This window comes from Neodiprion lecontei, chromosome 5 (assembly GCF_021901455.1).
Source record: "Neodiprion lecontei isolate iyNeoLeco1 chromosome 5, iyNeoLeco1.1, whole genome shotgun sequence".
Taxonomy (NCBI): domain Eukaryota; kingdom Metazoa; phylum Arthropoda; class Insecta; order Hymenoptera; family Diprionidae; genus Neodiprion; species Neodiprion lecontei.
In genome coordinates, this window is record NC_060264.1 from 20,943,791 (window position 1) to 20,960,617 (window position 16,827).

General features: G+C 34.7%; 1 protein-coding gene across 14 annotated transcripts in view; it reads left to right on the plus strand.

The window, feature by feature from the left end:
• The window catches only part of LOC107220576 (regulating synaptic membrane exocytosis protein 2), a 74,352-nt gene extending 58,485 nt beyond the window's left edge, over positions 1 to 15,867 (plus strand). For 9 of the 14 annotated variants that reach the window (XM_046742219.1, XM_046742221.1, XM_046742220.1 and 6 more), the window contains 4 exons: positions 3,014 to 3,212; positions 9,784 to 9,998; positions 10,121 to 10,260; positions 10,475 to 10,836. In XM_046742219.1, coding sequence (XP_046598175.1) covers positions 3,014 to 3,212; positions 9,784 to 9,998; positions 10,121 to 10,260; positions 10,475 to 10,681 — 761 coding nt within the window. In that variant the 3' untranslated portion in view covers positions 10,682 to 10,836. Of the gene's footprint in view, positions 1 to 3,013; positions 3,213 to 9,783; positions 9,999 to 10,120; positions 10,261 to 10,474; positions 10,837 to 15,495 lie in introns of those variants that run through there. The other 5 variants (XM_046742222.1, XM_046742224.1, XM_046742228.1 and 2 more) reach the window with 4 other exon arrangements.
• Positions 15,868 to 16,827: the final 960 nt, after the last annotated feature.

Genomic DNA, 16,827 nt, shown 5'->3' on the forward strand with positions numbered 1-16,827 from the left:
ATAATTATACTTACAATTAATATTACCAGTGTGGGTCTTTACGACTTGGATTAATATTGTAATTGATCTAAGCATTAGAGATTTTTTTCGTTCACTATTCTTCATATATTCAAGAAAAAAAAATGTTAAGTAAAAAATAAATGAGGATGATCTTCCAGATAACATAGAATGCTTGTCTTTTCCCAAATTCTTTTTTTTTAACCTAAACAGACCTTTTGAGGGGTGACAAATTAGAAATCACTCTGAAACACCCTAATGTAATCGGGAGATTACATTTTTACAGTAATTGTTACAGAAATTTTTAATTTTCAGGGATTGTTCCTATCATTATAAGCAACACCGCTGCCGAGTTTCAATTCGTCCCTTTAATTTTCACCAAAGTCATGAAAAAAATTTAAATGGTTAGTAAAATTACATGTATTTTGCGTTTAAAACTTTCGAAGCTTTGCGGTACGTGTTAATCTTAAAATTAGGGGCACAAATTTTACAGAATTTTATTTCTCCATATTTTTTAGGTATCCAGGGGGCGTATGATATTAATTTAAAAAGTTATTGAAGTAAGGACCATCCTAATATACAATATATAGGGTAGTGTGACGTCAAGATAGAATATAGTTGACCATAGCGCTCAGGCATATAGTTTTACTTTAATTTATTACATATATATATATGATTTTATATATATAATTTCCTTGTTTCGGATCGTCATTCTTTTTTTTTCGCTTTACACATATTATACATTAATATGTATAATAATGACAATGATATACACTGCCAATAACTGTCTTACCATATATATAAAGTTGTATGTCCACGTCGTACTTATATCGACAGCCGATAATTTTCAGCACGTGTGCGTGTGTCTGTCTGTTTGTTTTTATTTTATATATTATGTGCAAACTAATAATTTTTTTTGAGTGACACCTCCTTCCCCCATGAAAAACCGCCCACACTACGTATACATCCGAAATCAAAATCCATAGTCATCTTTTTTGATACTGGGATGCCGGAAAAATAGAGCAAAACCTTTGACGATAATTATTTTTTTTTATCTATTTCTTCTTATTCGTTTTACCACAGTCTTCGTGAACAGTACCCCTTATCATCACATATAACCTCATTATTATCTCAAGTTATGTTGTTTTTAAAAGACATAATCAAAAAATAATAACGAAATATTAGATTTTTAATAAAAGAAAATTTTCAAACTGCTTATAAGATTAACTACAATTTCTTTAAGGAAAATCCATATAACACCTTTGTGAGTCTTGATCACGGTCTTTCATACAGATTTGGAAACTCCGGTGGTGGGGGGTGACTCACTTCTTGATGCCGTACATAATAGTTTACTGCCGGGCCACCAGGGTCGGTGTAATCTAGCGCGACAGAGATAGGAATGTATCTTTGTTTTTGCAGCGCAAGCGCAGTCTAACTTAACCCTAGCCGGAGCTTGATCTCCCCATTTTGGTTAGTATTTGGAAACTTTTTGTGAGGGATAATCATCAAACTCTTTTGCCCAATAGCACGTGCGCATGTGATAAAATAAAATCAAAAATTTCGAGGATGTGTCAATCAACCGCACGCACTGCTATATACATATATTATATATTCACTATAGGTATAGGTATACATAGTATAGGTGTATCACTGACCCGTTTAGATTGCAGTGAAACGCAGTGGCGAAGCCATAAACTACGATTTGCTTCAACATTCGAGTCACCTTCGACTATAAAAATTAGGCAGAGTTGCAAGACCTGTATGTAAGACCGTTGTTTTGATTCACCATAAAAGTAACCTAAAGCAATCAGCTGATCACGACTTTGGACGCCATATTGGACGCACCAGCGTGGTCAATTTCGACTGGGTAACACAGGTGGCGGGACTGTCTGTCCTTTTAGCTGTCGATGTAGATTATAGTGGGAGTTGATGATAAGGGTGAATACATGCACAAAAGATCGAGTATACATTTGCAATATACATAGATGAATACATGTGATCCTCTATCAAAATTAAAATTCCTACCTCCTGATCCTGAATATATAATTATTAAAATTACAGATGGGTTCTTCGGTGAGCGTTTCCTTGAAATACGTACTCAAAGGATTCTCCCCTTGTTCAACCCTGAAAAGACTGTAGTGTACAAACCCGAGCGAGTACTGCTCATCCTGGGGAACCTTATGACTAATACTTGATTCTAATGAAAATGAATGTGTATACTTTAATATCCAGCCCAATATATATGTATATATCCAGCAGATCGTGATAGCAGATCCTTTCGGGTGGCAGCGTCGTGCATATACATTTTATCAACTGTTGATATATTATTATAAAAATGCTTGTAATGATAGTGAAGTTTTCGCAAGCTGTTCAGCGCATAATGAGTGTCCCTTGAAGATTAATTTTCCTTGCCAAATCGGGTCTTGGACATCGGAACACGTCACCTAGTGGTAGAAAGTGCCATTACAAAACTATTTGTATTCAACTTTGCAAGTGTCTTATTTACCTCTTTCTTACATTAAACTCAGTAGGTGCTATAAAATAGAAACGTAACAATACACCACTAGGTTTTTTATACCTTGATATTTGTAAAATTAAGCCGAAACGATAGGCTGATTACTATATGTACGACCCCATGTTGTTTAACCATGCCCATATCTTGTTTCCCGTTATCGAAAGCGAACGAACGACCGATTTACAGTGTATCGCTGTATCCAATCTCCAAGGGACACTTACAGCTGTGAATATCGGACAAATGTTAAGTCCTGAATTTTATTCCCTTTTCTCTTCTCCATTTGATTTCAAGGAACGAAACCTTTTTTGGCAGACTTCTATCTTTCTCTCTTCAAGGGACACTAAAGCGAAGGAAACAACAACAACAACAACAATAACAACAACAACAACAACAACAACAACAACAACAGCAACAAGAACAACAACAAAAACAACAAAACACCTGCCATCAAACGCAAAAATAGTTTAGTACGTATTTTTTCTTTTTCGTTTTACGGCGCAGAGAGCGGCGGCGGCTGCATCGGTGCTCATGGCGGGGGATTAAGTCGCAAACGAAACAGTACGCCGAGCAGCATTCAACGCTCCCAGGAGGTAGTCCCCACCTACCAGAGATTAGGCTCGTCGAGGCCTCAGGGGGCCTCATCTGTTACCAGCGACATCGCAGGCAGCCTCAACTCTATCTCTAGTTCCGAAGGAAGCTCGTAAGTACTGGCCAATCACGCCAGGTGTGCATCTCTCATCGGCGGTTCTCTTCGCGGTGTGTTCCCTTATTCCACGTGTCTCGATCGGCCCGGGAGTTCATTCTCTGTCTCTCTCTACTTTTACGGATATATACTCTATTTGTCTCTCTCTCTCTCTCTATCTCTCAAATTTTCGCGACAGGAGAAGGGGGGGGGGGGATCCTTAGTAACGTCATTTATCTTTTTTCTTCCTATATCTACATGCAACGGAAACAAAAAAACATACACATCGGGTATTCCATGACATCTCGATCAAGACTCTACGTCAACGTCTCAGATTGGGTTTATCATTTTTTGTACGAAAGTACACGACGAAAAACGCGGTCACAATTTTTTTCAGAATTCTTCAAACCAGCGTATCTGAAGCGTAAGTCAGAAACTTGAAAAAAAATCCCCAGTTTCTCAAATCTGAAAAAATTCTGAAAAATCTTACAAAGCGTAAGGAAATTTTTAACACTTGTGAGAAGATGGAGATTTCATAACTTTCGAAGATGAATAAAAAAAAAATTATTATTATTCGATTGCATTTTTGACATAAGAATGAACATAAAAACACATCATAATATGGACGGAAACATGTCTATTTAGACTATTTAGAGAGTTGAAGGGAATCAAATATATTAATATAATGTTTATATTTATATTTTTTTTTTTGTAATAACTTTTTTTATTTTCATTTTTCTTATTTATCTTTGGAAGTTATGAAATCTCCATCTTCTAATAGGTGTCAACATTTTTTTTTATATTCTAAAAGATGTATCAAAATTTTAACAGATTTTAGAAAATTGGAGTTTCTTTTCAAGTTTTTAAATTATACTTCAGGTACGCTCGGTTGAAAATTTTTGAAAAAATCTGCGACAGCATTTTTCTTCATGTACTTTCAGACAAAAAATTATACAGCTAATCTAAAACATGACGTAGAATCTTGATCGAGATGTCATGGAATGATAATCGATAGATCAGCACATTATTGTTTGACGAGATATGACACATTTTGAAAGCACTTTCGATTTTTTTGCTACTCCGAACAAAAACAAAAACTAATTGTTCAAAATAGATTAAAAAATAAAAATCTCCTTTCTCTCCTTGGTACAGTGATGCATTTTCTAAAGACGTTGTGCGTGACAAATATATCTTCATAATTTGTGTTTCAAATTGTAGAAGAAAATTACGGGTAAAAAATTTATGAATCCGTCTCCAAAATCGAGGGTGGATTATCGGGAAAGTACCTATATATGAAAGAAGAAAAAGGTGACAAATAAAAAGAACTTCGAAGAAACTAGTCTCGAATCATCAGAAATCTTTATTTTTTATTTTAAAGAGGGTGTCAGGATATTATTTATATACATTATACAGTACACAATATACAACGTACAAAGTGTCTCCATCTGAAATAAAACGAGTTGTCAATATTTTGGAAACTGAACACAGTTGTAAGAGCTTTACGATTTTGAGTGAGGTAAAAATAACCTCATTAATTACATTGCGTTTAGTGCAATTTGGAATATATTTGAAAAGTAGCCATTTTAAAAAAATGAAGTTATCAAGATTTTGGCTGCGCAACAATTCAGCCACAGTCAAAATACCCGTGACAAAATACCCGTCGATAAAAATACCGAAAGCGCAGTTCGTATCTCTTGTGTGTGTTGTGGTTTTGGATAGTGATAGAATACGATCATTTATCAAAACTCTGGCAAAGGTATAACAAAAGACAAACTTGATTTAACCGGCGGATATTTTGTCGCGGGTATTTTGACTGCGGATGAAACGTGACACCTAAGATTTGTACATTAGAGCAGTCGTCGGGACAAATACAACAAGTCAATCTCGTTTATTATGGATGATTCATTAGCGAAATATTTCAGTTTGAATTTTTGATTCGCGCGTGCTCTCAGTTGCGATTTGAGCAGCCGAAGCGAGCCTCGCACTTATTGCCAACTGCAGAGAGCGATATCTTGCAAACGGATTGTCCGAAATTGACAATCTAGGGCTCTGTTTACTTCGTCTCGAAGTTGGCTGTAAGATAAGACGCACAGAAGTCGGTTCTTCAATTTGAAAAAAATGGCTGTTACAGTATAATTCCTGAAAAATACCGTTACCTAAATGCTTTTTTGTAACTCTTCTGGATTCCGAAATATTTCTTCTTACCATACTTATGAAATATGTGTTGATGTGTTTGGTCAAATATTGTACATATGTATGTACATGCCCCATATACACCTACGTACACGCATAATCGTATAATACGTACAGTATACCCGAATTATTCTTGTGAAACGGGACAGTCGATTGGACCGTTTGCGTACACTTGACTGTTTCATTTCACCGACGAAAAAATTTAACGATTCATACTATAAGTACGCGTGCGTTTATGTATGTATATTATGTTAAAATTATTATTTCTTGGAGGTAAAGCACGTGTCTCGGGCTTGAGAACAAGAAATTAACGAGTCGTTGGTGATGAAAAAAGCGAAATAAAAAAACAATTGCTTGAAAACCAGAAGAAAAATAATCGTAGTCCAAATATCGAGCCCGAATCGCGATGCTGGATATGTATATATTGATGCGATGTTTATCTATATTATATATTGTTTACTATATTATACATATGAACATGTTGAAAATTATCGATGTCTGCACACTGGAGGTAATCTACCATTACCCCCAAATTTTATAGCACTGGGTGGTTAGTGTATCGATGGAATCATGTGTACATACCATTATACATAAATTCCCTTAATCATTATCCGTATTATAAAATCCACTGTATTTCATACTCGCCAGCCGTCCAAGTATTAAAGTTCGAATTCTCAGTTGCCACTCCGGTTGCTCAAAGTTGAAGGGTAACTGAAAAAAGAAAGGATAAGAAAACGCTCGCTTCATCGGTATAAATGTCGACTTAACTTTTGTTGGTGTTACTCTTCTCGTTTTGAACAGTGAACCATACAAGCATTTCAACAAAGAAAAATAAATAAATTATAAGGACAACATAATGACAGACTTTATCGTCTGTCGTTTCTTCCTCTTTCCAGATAGACACAATGAACATGGCCACGATTCACTCGCTGGTAGTTTTATTTCAAATCTACAATCATTTTCAACAGTTAAAACTGATCGATACCTATTTCACGCTAGATAAAATAATGGGAGACATAGGTTAAAAGTTGCTTTCAAACCCAGAGATTATTTAGAAATCGGCAATTCATTGAACGAAGTTCACTCACTGTACATAATTAGGTAGCTCTTATGTATGGTTAACTCTTCAAACGACAACTGCAATTCCAAGGATAGCTGAGTATCGAAAGAATGTCAACATGATTGATTGATACTGTCCATCGATGCACGGTAATGAAAAAAAATATTTATCTGTCCCCCTCCCCCCCCCCCCCCCTCGACCAAAAAAAAAGAACAGTGTTCCAGATCCGTTATACTTTTCCTAATTATCCAATATCTCTTTCGCTCTTTGTTTACATATTTTATACATATAGATATGCGTATATTGTGTGTTATTACTTTCCGTCTGGCTCTCCATTCGTGTATAACCTTCAACCTCCTGCCCCACTCAATCTTACGTACCAAGTCGTGTAATTTCGGATTGTCGATGTTGTTGATGTTGCTTACATTTATTTCTTTCCTTTTTCGTTTATTCTTCGTCTTTTCGTTTCTGCTTGGCTATTATTGCAAATCGTACATGCACCTTTTTCGCACTGTATTTACTACAAGTAAGCGTGTATATATATATATACACATAATACACGGACCTATGAAATACGTATGTCAGTCCAATTATCGCCCTGCAATTAATTTACCGCACATTTGATGAATATCTTCGTTTTCGACATCAATTAACCTTGTAACTATTTATCTCTGTGTCTGTATATCCACAGTGCTACCATCACGTACTTTTAATCATCAAATGTACCGTAAGTCTGGATGATGCCAAATTCGAATAAGTGAGATGTACTTCATATGCGATAGAAAAAAATGAAGCTCGGGGTGACAGTGCCCTCTGCAGCGAGCGTCAGAGTACTATGTATTGAAACGTATGCAGTGAAATTCGTATTTAATCTTGTTACGAACAGCTCAGTCTCTCTTGAGAATCAGGACGTAAGAACCTGATGCGTATAATAACGGGATTATTCTGAAGAAACCCAAAATGGTTCGTTAGGCGAAAAACATCTAGGTATTATTATAATAAAGTATTCGTATAGAAGAAAACTGAAAGAAGAAAAGAGAAAATCGAAGGTTGACGAATCTTCGAATCCGTTTCTAAATTTCGCCACTTTCTTGTCTTCTCTTTTCTGTTTTGATGCATAACCCCGATCACTGTTTCAAACTTTGAAGTATCAAAAAACACAAAAATTGAAATACGACTCCTTTTAAGGTATTCAAAAAATGTCAATATTCGTTCAGCTGTTAAAGAGTTTTGTCGATCTGCTGTCGCGTGTTTTATTTTATTTCTCAATAAATCGAATCAAAAGAATGCGGATCATTTAAGACGCAGCTGTGCAAAAAAATCTATCAATACAGTATCTTTATTATTATTATGCAAATTGGCAAATAGCGATGCAGCTGAACTTTATTGTTAAGCTAGCTGGTCAAGAGACCTACGTCTATGAAAAATATGCAATGTATGGTAGGTGCTCGTTTTGAATGCGCGGAATGTGTTTATGAATACCTAATGCATGACGTTTGGTATGCGCCTGATGTGGTTATTACATATAAAATATTACGTCTGCGTGTGCCTCTTTTGAATTAATGTTTATAGATATTATACACACACACACACACACACACACACATATATATATATATATATTGATCGACTATCTATCCATCTATTTATCTATTTATCTATTTATCTATCTATTTATCTTTCTATCTTTCTTGCTATCTGTCTGTCTACACATTTACACACAGTTTGCTCGACCCGAGTCAGTGGAAAGTTCTTCTTGCCTTAAGTTCAGCCGACAGTTTTATTGTACACACTATATACCATACTACTACCACCACCACTACTATTACTACTACTACTACTACTACTACTACTACTACTACTACTACTACTACTACTACTACTACTACTACTACTACTACTACTACTACTACTACTACTACTACTACCACTACTACTACTACTACTACTACCACTACTACTACTACTGCTACTACTGCTACTACTGCTACTACTAATATTACTATTTTCACAAACTTCATACAGTCGACTTCAGATAAGAGGCCATCTGACAGGGCTGTAGGAGAGGAAAATTCTCTAAAGTAGCCTCTAACTGATCGCCCCCTCTCCGCACGCTTCGAATGCGCATCAGTCGCGACTGCATGTGCGCAAAACGCGCCAGCGGCCCGACGAAGTGTCGTGGTGGGGAACGCCATGCTAGTGTGCATGATCGTGCGTGTGAAGGGGAAGTCGTTCGATTGGCCTCTTATATGAAGTCTACTGTATTTCATTTCGGTATAAAACATAACGTTATGAAATTCTTTGGGCTCCAGTTATACATATATATGAACTTTATACCTATTGCGTCATATAGTTACAATCACAAATTTATCCCTTTCACTCCTACTGTCAAATTTTTATTATATGTTATACAGAGCGAATTGCTAACGACTGCATGGTCCGTCACCTGTTAAGAATCTAAGTACGGCTGCTTTCCACGGCACCGAAACCGTTTTAAACGTAATCTTAAAAATTTAGTCAGTTGTTGCTGGCAGTTATGCTCAAAACCAACAAGTATCAGAATTTTTGAGATTATATACGTCGCGGCAAACTGTCGTCTAAATTTATGGCGGTTGATCGACCGGGAAAACAATCGCTCTCGGATTTTTAGCAGCCGACAAACCATACAGCCATTAGCAATTCACTCTGTATGTTTATGAGTGTGTTTAAAATACCTATGTAATTAGCATTTATACACTCTATTACACATATGTATATGTATATATTTATTTATTTATTTATTTATTTATTGTATTCTGCGATTTGCTTATCGGGTGGTAATATCTACGATGCTTGGATTTAGGCCGATTATTTTACGATGAGAACCTCTGGCCCACTCCGCTACTGTCTACCATATTCAGCGCTGCGCTGCGCCGCGCCACGCAAGTTGGAAAAGTCAGTGGTTTTTTATAACACGGCCCAAATCCTGGCAGCTAGGAACGCGAATTGCGAATATCATCACAAAGTAGCTAATTAACGATTGGATAATAGATTTTGCTGAAGTAAATTATATGATACTAATGGTGTGTAAAATGTTACATGTTTTACTTTCGAATTCACCATATGATTTTTGCTTGAAGAAAAATTTTGAGAACATTTTTATCCCTGCTTATTTCATCTTTGCATTTGGGTACCATATAACTTTGTTGAAAACAAAAATACGTTTGAGGTTGACTGTTCCACCATCGCAGTATGTTTGTTTTCTTCCTTTTCTGTTCTTCCTCTTGCTGTTGTGCCACAATAACGATGCAAAAGCAGCCAGGGTCAGGTCTGACTAACGTTCTGTGTGAAATTTAGCTGGTCGCCTGGCCTCAGAATGGCAAGTGAAGGAGGTCAGCTGAGTGACTTTATCGGGGGTCTTGGTCCCGGACAACTAGTCGGACGGCAAGTGCTCGGCGCGCCGTCTCTCGGCGAAATCCAGCTCTCTATGTGCTACACGAAGGGCTACCTCGAAGTCGAGGTCATTCGGGCTAGGTACCTCCAAGGTCGGCAGGGTAACAAGGTCATACCAGGTGAGATTTGCCAGGTTCCACCTTTCGAATAAATTTCAAATTAATAAACTCGGATTTTACTAATTCTCAGAGTAATAGGAATTTGAGAAACCGTTTCATTCCCTTTCTCTAATTCGTTTCAGCGCCCTACGTTAAGGTGTACCTAGTCAGCGGAAAGAAGTGCATCGCTAAAATGAAGACTGCGACTGCGAGGAAAACTCTGGAACCCCTTTACCAGCAGCAGCTTGCCTTCAGAGAGAATTTTCAAGGCTGTATACTCCAGGTAACCGCACAAGAAAAACGTTAATGAAAAAAAGAATTGATGGAACATCACCGTCAATGTTAAATTGCAAAGGTAGTTGAAAAAAAAATGGATCATTTTCCATCAATTTTTTTAATATTGCAGATTCGAAGAAGGCAATATCAAAATATATTTAACGTGAAAAACGCGAAAACAATTCCGTTTTTTTTTGTATATTGTTTTCGTGTTTGCGCAGGTGACCGTCTGGGGCGATTACGGCCGGATAGAGGGTAAAAAAGTGTTCATGGGTGTGGCGCAGATCATGTTGGACGATCTTGACCTCTCTAACATTGTGATCGGGTGGTACAAACTATTCGGAACTACGTCCCTGGTCAGTGGTCCTCCGTCACTCGGTTTATCCCGTCGTTCATCCGCCGCTTCCCTTGAATCCTTAAAACTCTGAAGCTTATTCTGGGGGTCGACGCGTCCCTCACTACAATAAAACCGACTATCATTCTCAAGTAGATCATTTACGATGTAATAAAAATAACGATTATCACAGTAACAAAAAAAAAACGACACTAACACCACGACCATTACCACCACCACCACCACCACCGTAAACAATAACAATTACAAAACCTTAATAATAAAAACAAAAATAATAACAATACTAATTCTAATAATAATGATGATGACGATGATGATGATGATGATAATAACAACAACAACAACAACAACAACAACAACAACAACAACAACAACAACAACAATAATAATAATAATAATAATAATGATAATAATAATAATAGTAATAATAATATAATATCCTTAACCGTGATGATGATCATAATCATAACAAGAAAGCAACAATGTTCATTATACTGATTTGAATTATAACTCTAAATTAATTATTATCGTCGGATAAATGAACAGAATAACAAAATTGAGAAACACTAAAATAGATATTGATTATGGAATTTTCAAAAGGAAGAAAGATCAACGTTCAACACACTTGAAAAAGAATAATTTTTGTTGCAAATATTTTACACGCTTTTTCCTTCATTTTTCGTTCCATCTGTAACCCCTTTCAATGTCACATTAACAAAACAGATGAGAAGAATATAAGGAGAAAAATAACGATCGCGCTGATTCGTAGATTGATTTGGCATTTTTTCAAATTTTATAATATAACAGCTATGAAGCTTATATTATATAATGTATACGTAGCGGTAAAAACAATAATATCGTAATAATCATTATTATTGTCCGCGTTGAAAAAAAAAAATAAATAAAAAATACGAACGTTGAATTAAACAATCGTGAAATATTTGATAATAATAGGAAATAAAGTATAGAAAAATCGAATGAAAAGTGAAAACGAAAAAAACTGGAGGAAAATTATATGTGCAGTGTATTAAAACCAACGCGTGAAATAATTAATACACGCGGATTATTAGTCTGTTACGGGTATTCAGGATTTAAGGTATATATTACATATATACATAACTATATATACATACAATTAAAATGAGCGTCGATATAATATCTTATGCATATGTATCTATAAACGTAATTTCATGCCAATATTTAGTGAGGTCGTTGCAGTATAATTTTTTTCTCAATTTTTTTCTTTACTTTTCAATTTCTTGCTTCCCCTTTATTTTCTTGCTGGCCAACGAACTACCGTAAAGACTCGTAATTTCATTCGAAAAAAATAGAATAATTTCATAATGAATACATCGTTGTAAAAATTCGCGAAAATGAAACGTTGATGAAAGAAATGAAGAAGCGAATAAACTATTGAGTGAACAAGGTAATCGAATAATTGAGTGAAAATAAATCCCAGGTGCAAAGAAAATTAAATGCATTGAGTGGGTTGCAAAACGGAGGATGATGAAAAAAATAAACGACGCCGAAAGTATGAAATTTTTTCAAAAAGCGCAATAAAAATCGTTTGATCCCACGTGTATGCTCGCCCTGCAACCTGATACCCTCAATCTTTCTTCCTGCCCTCCCCTCGTATATGAAAATGCACACATTATACTATATACACCCCCGTATGCATTTATAACCGAGATTCACCTATTCGTACATACATACGCATATATATACATCGAAAATGAAAAATAAAAATTGATCATTGATGCAGACTCTGAATACGGTGAATATAATCGGATTTTCTAGTTATACACAAAAAAAATTAGCTGGATAATTATTCCTGCGCGTTAATTTTCCACCTGATCCGCTCAGGGGAAATTCTGAATATTTTTTTTTTTTTTCTTCTTTGAAAAAGTTAGGCGGTTACTTTACTTGATATCAGCAATATCCAAAATACCGAAAACTTTTTTCTACGCAATGTAAGAGCTCGAGACAAAACGTACCAACAATCGCACCGCTCCCGATGTGACTCAAGAATTATAATTATGCACAAAAGTTTGTAAAGGAATGGAACAAATAAACAAATAACGTAAAATTCTACACATTTTATACCTACGTTCATTAATATTCCCAAAACTGCGCTGAATCGTAAAATGGGAACGATAGATTAAAAAGTTGTTATTACTGTTAAGATTATCATTGATAAAAATTCGAAAGTATGTATATCGGAAAGAGAATATTCTTCATAGTATATTTTGGTCTTTCGTTCCTTCTTTTCTTTTGTCTAAAATCAACTCATTGTTTGTTCTACGTCGAAAATATCGATGAACCATGGCATGCAGAAAGGCACAAATCACCTACGATATAATCTTATGCTTGAAAATAATTAATAAATCCTCTGTATTTCCTTTACTTACTCAGTATTTACTTTATTACTGTTGTACAATTAGAAAAAAAAAATGATCATACGAGTGAAAGAGAAGTTGAAAAAATTACAACAAGAATGAAATCATTTTTCTTCGAACTGTTTTTTTTTTATGCTATCAGTATGATTTAACAGATAGAGAACGGAAAAAAGTGAGTGGAAAAACTGAATAACAGTGATTTCGATAACGATTACAATAGGATCGATTTCAAATTATCGTTGAAAATTTAATTTCCAATGTAAGTCGTCATACCGTATTCGGAGTCTTATTCCACAAGTTTATGTATATATATATTTATATATATATACATATATGTACACATATGTATATTATGTATTATGGGTAGGTCTGCAGTGAATATAAGTAAAGTGTAATAATAGTAGAAATAATTTCCTTCCAAGATATTATTCTTTATTCTCATCAATTTATTTCTTTTAACACTGTATATATAACTATCAGCGTGTTTCAGGGGAAAAAATAATAATTTTTTAACATGGCACTCTTTAAAGTTTGTTTAAGACAAGACCGAATATTATAAGTACGGGTCTTGCTTAAGACGTAAATTAGTATTTCGGTTGACGTAAGCAATAAGAAAAATTTTGTTTGTTACTCTTCTTCATCAATTCAAAAAGAAATTGAGACGATCTTCTACACAACATGAAATGCTCATCTTTTCAACAAACATTTTAGGGGGCACCACGTTGAAAAATTGCGAATTTTATTTCTGAAACATTCTAATACCTATATATAATTATAACATATATACATGTATAATATATGTTGAATCAATGTTTTCTTTCGAAAGAAAACAAAACTTGAAAAAAAGTCATCAGCCAGGCGCCGCGCAAAAGAATATTTTTTATGCATTATAGGCATATTGTAATATTATGTTATATTATACCATGAATGTACCAATGAACGATGAAGATGGAAGACGAACAAACAAAAAAGGTCTCTGTATACATAGAGCAGCAAACGTTGAGTAATGAAAATATGTAATAATAATAATAATGATGATGATAATGATAATAATAATAATAATAATAATAATAGTAATAATAAGAATAATAATAGTAATAATAGTAATAATGATAATAACTGATATTTCGTCACGAAATCTTCGAGTAAAGAATTTATCATAGCATACACAAAAACGTATCAAATATTCATATGTCATGTATATATATATATATATATGGATATTGGGCAGTCGGTACCATTTTGAACTGGGTCCGAAATTTAACCTTTCTGATTTGACCTTTCTGATTTGACCCATGATTTTTGATATGATCATCTCCCTTTGAAAGACACTCGATTGTTCTTTTAGGTTTGTTTGACACGGTTGGAGTTTTCTACAATTTTTCAAGACCATGTTATTGATCGACACAATTTAAAAATTTAACAAAATTCGAAAACATCGTGTGTGAAAATTTTCAAAAATCCGGTGTGACGTATGAAAATGTTTCAGCAATCATCCATAGTAAAATGAATCCCGCTTCCAAATTTTTTCACGTTTTTTTTCGGAAAAGGCATGAAAAGAGGAAGAAGGAAAAATCTCCCCACTCCAGCTCTAAGCGTTAAAATGTTGATATCTGATACACGATTTTACAATTTTTTAAATTGTGTCGATCAATAAGATGGTTTCGGAAAATTATAGAAAATTCAAACCGTGTTGAAGAAATCTTAAAAAATAGTGAGTCCCTTTCAAAGTGAGAAGATTCATATACAAAATGGAGGGTCAAATCAAAGAGGTCAAGGTTCAGACCCAAGTCGAAATAGTATGGACTGCCCCATATACATATGGATGATACAAAGTAAACAAAAATAGCGACGGTACACAATCAAGAATAGAAACCAAGGAAAAAAAAATATTATCATATTATTATTAAAATATTATCTTTGTCGTATATTTTTCGATTCGTTATCCTTTCTTTCGGTTGGACTTTTTCCCACGCATGGAATCAAAATCTCTATATGATTATACAGAGCAGCAGGAAAAATATTTTAGCAACCACCGTTACGAATTATTATTATCAATATTTTATTTTTTTTTTTTTCATCTTTTTCCTGTTTTGGAAAATTTGCACAATGCAACCAAAAAGACGCTAATTTGCAAATTCGTCTCTTAAGATACTTATAATGTATGCGATTTTTTTTCTCTGTCCGACAAGCTTTTTCCACTGCATCCGGAACTGAAAAAATTATTCCTATGCAGTGATAATATTATTGTTATTATTATTATTGTTGTCATCGTTATTGTTGATGTGACTAATATATATTTGTTTATTTATTATATTTATTCTTATTCGTGGCAGCTGGCTGACAAAAATTTGAGTACTTTTTTGAACTTTTTTACTACTGTTGCTGTTGTTTTTTTTTTTTTTCTTTCTTGAACCTTTTCTTTATTTCCTCTTTGTTCATACGAATGGCTCGAATTAACGTTATATTGTGATTGTTGCGTTTGTTTCAGTGAGATCGGAACCGATTGAAAACAAAAAACTATTAAAAAACGAAATAGAAGTAAAAACACGAAAATCTACCGCCACAGGTGACACTCCAGACACGTGGCACTGGTGTACATAAATATTACATGTAACAATTTGTATATACAATAAGAATAAGCACGTAGCACGTGTGAATTATACATTATGTATTATATATATACATATGTATACATATACATACAAGATCAAAACTATAATAATATGACGTATCCTGACAAAAAACAAACAATCGATAAATGAAAGTTCAAACATTTCCAAAATTAAAAATCTATCGAAAAATAACGCTAGATCAAAAAATACGTAGATTGTAAAGCAATTGCAGTTATACCGAATATGACGAATTGTTGCGAAAAAAACAGGAAAGGCATAGAAACAAATGTATTGCCATACGTACACATTAGGGCCAAGTGAAAAAGATCAATTTTCGCGTATTGTATCGCGCGGGAAAGTTGCGTCTTGGCATCACTGAAAAAAGTGTGCGAAAGAAAAAAATTCGGAATCGATATCTTCGATTCCGGCAAACGAATTAAAATTTTGTATTCTTTAACACAAGGTTCGAATAGAGAAAAAAAACGAGAACGATCAATCAGCACTGAAAATGCATAAAAACTCACCGGGTGATTCGTTTTTAGCACCCCTGCGCTTTCTTGAAGCGAAAAGAACGTACCTAGCTTTCGTTTGACATATTAAAATTTAAAACATCTTGCTTAGTTTTGGAGATACCGGGACGATATCTTGAAACTTGAAAATCAACCGCGCATGCGCGAGTTTTATCGGCTGTTCGTGCAGCCTGACCATCCCGAGTTTCAGCTGTCAAACTGTTTCTGGCGGCGATTTAGTTGATACGAATTTTCGAGGTTAAAATCTTAAATAATTGAGGTAGTGACTCGGAAGGGTTTGGGAAGCATTTGTTATTGGGTCGGAAAGTTGATTCTTCGAAGAACGGTCGGAATTTAATGCTTATGCTCTTCGAGCATGCAAATGTACACATTTTGTGTACGTTGGCCCGCCTGCATCGCGGACAAAAATATCGCTGCGAGAAGATTTCGCCGACCAATGAGATTGAATTTTTGGCGCATGCGCAGTTGATTTTCAAGTTTCAAGAGATTGTCCCGGTATAAGCATTTGAAGAATAAAGTTTTTTGGGAAGAAAATTAGAAATTGGTAACAAAAAAAAATTAATTAAGAACAAACAACCGCCGAAATCACCTGGTAGCTCTAGAAATAATTCATGAAAGTTCTAACAAGAATTTGGCTTTCATTTCAAATATCTCGTCCATTACCTGAAATACGAGCGC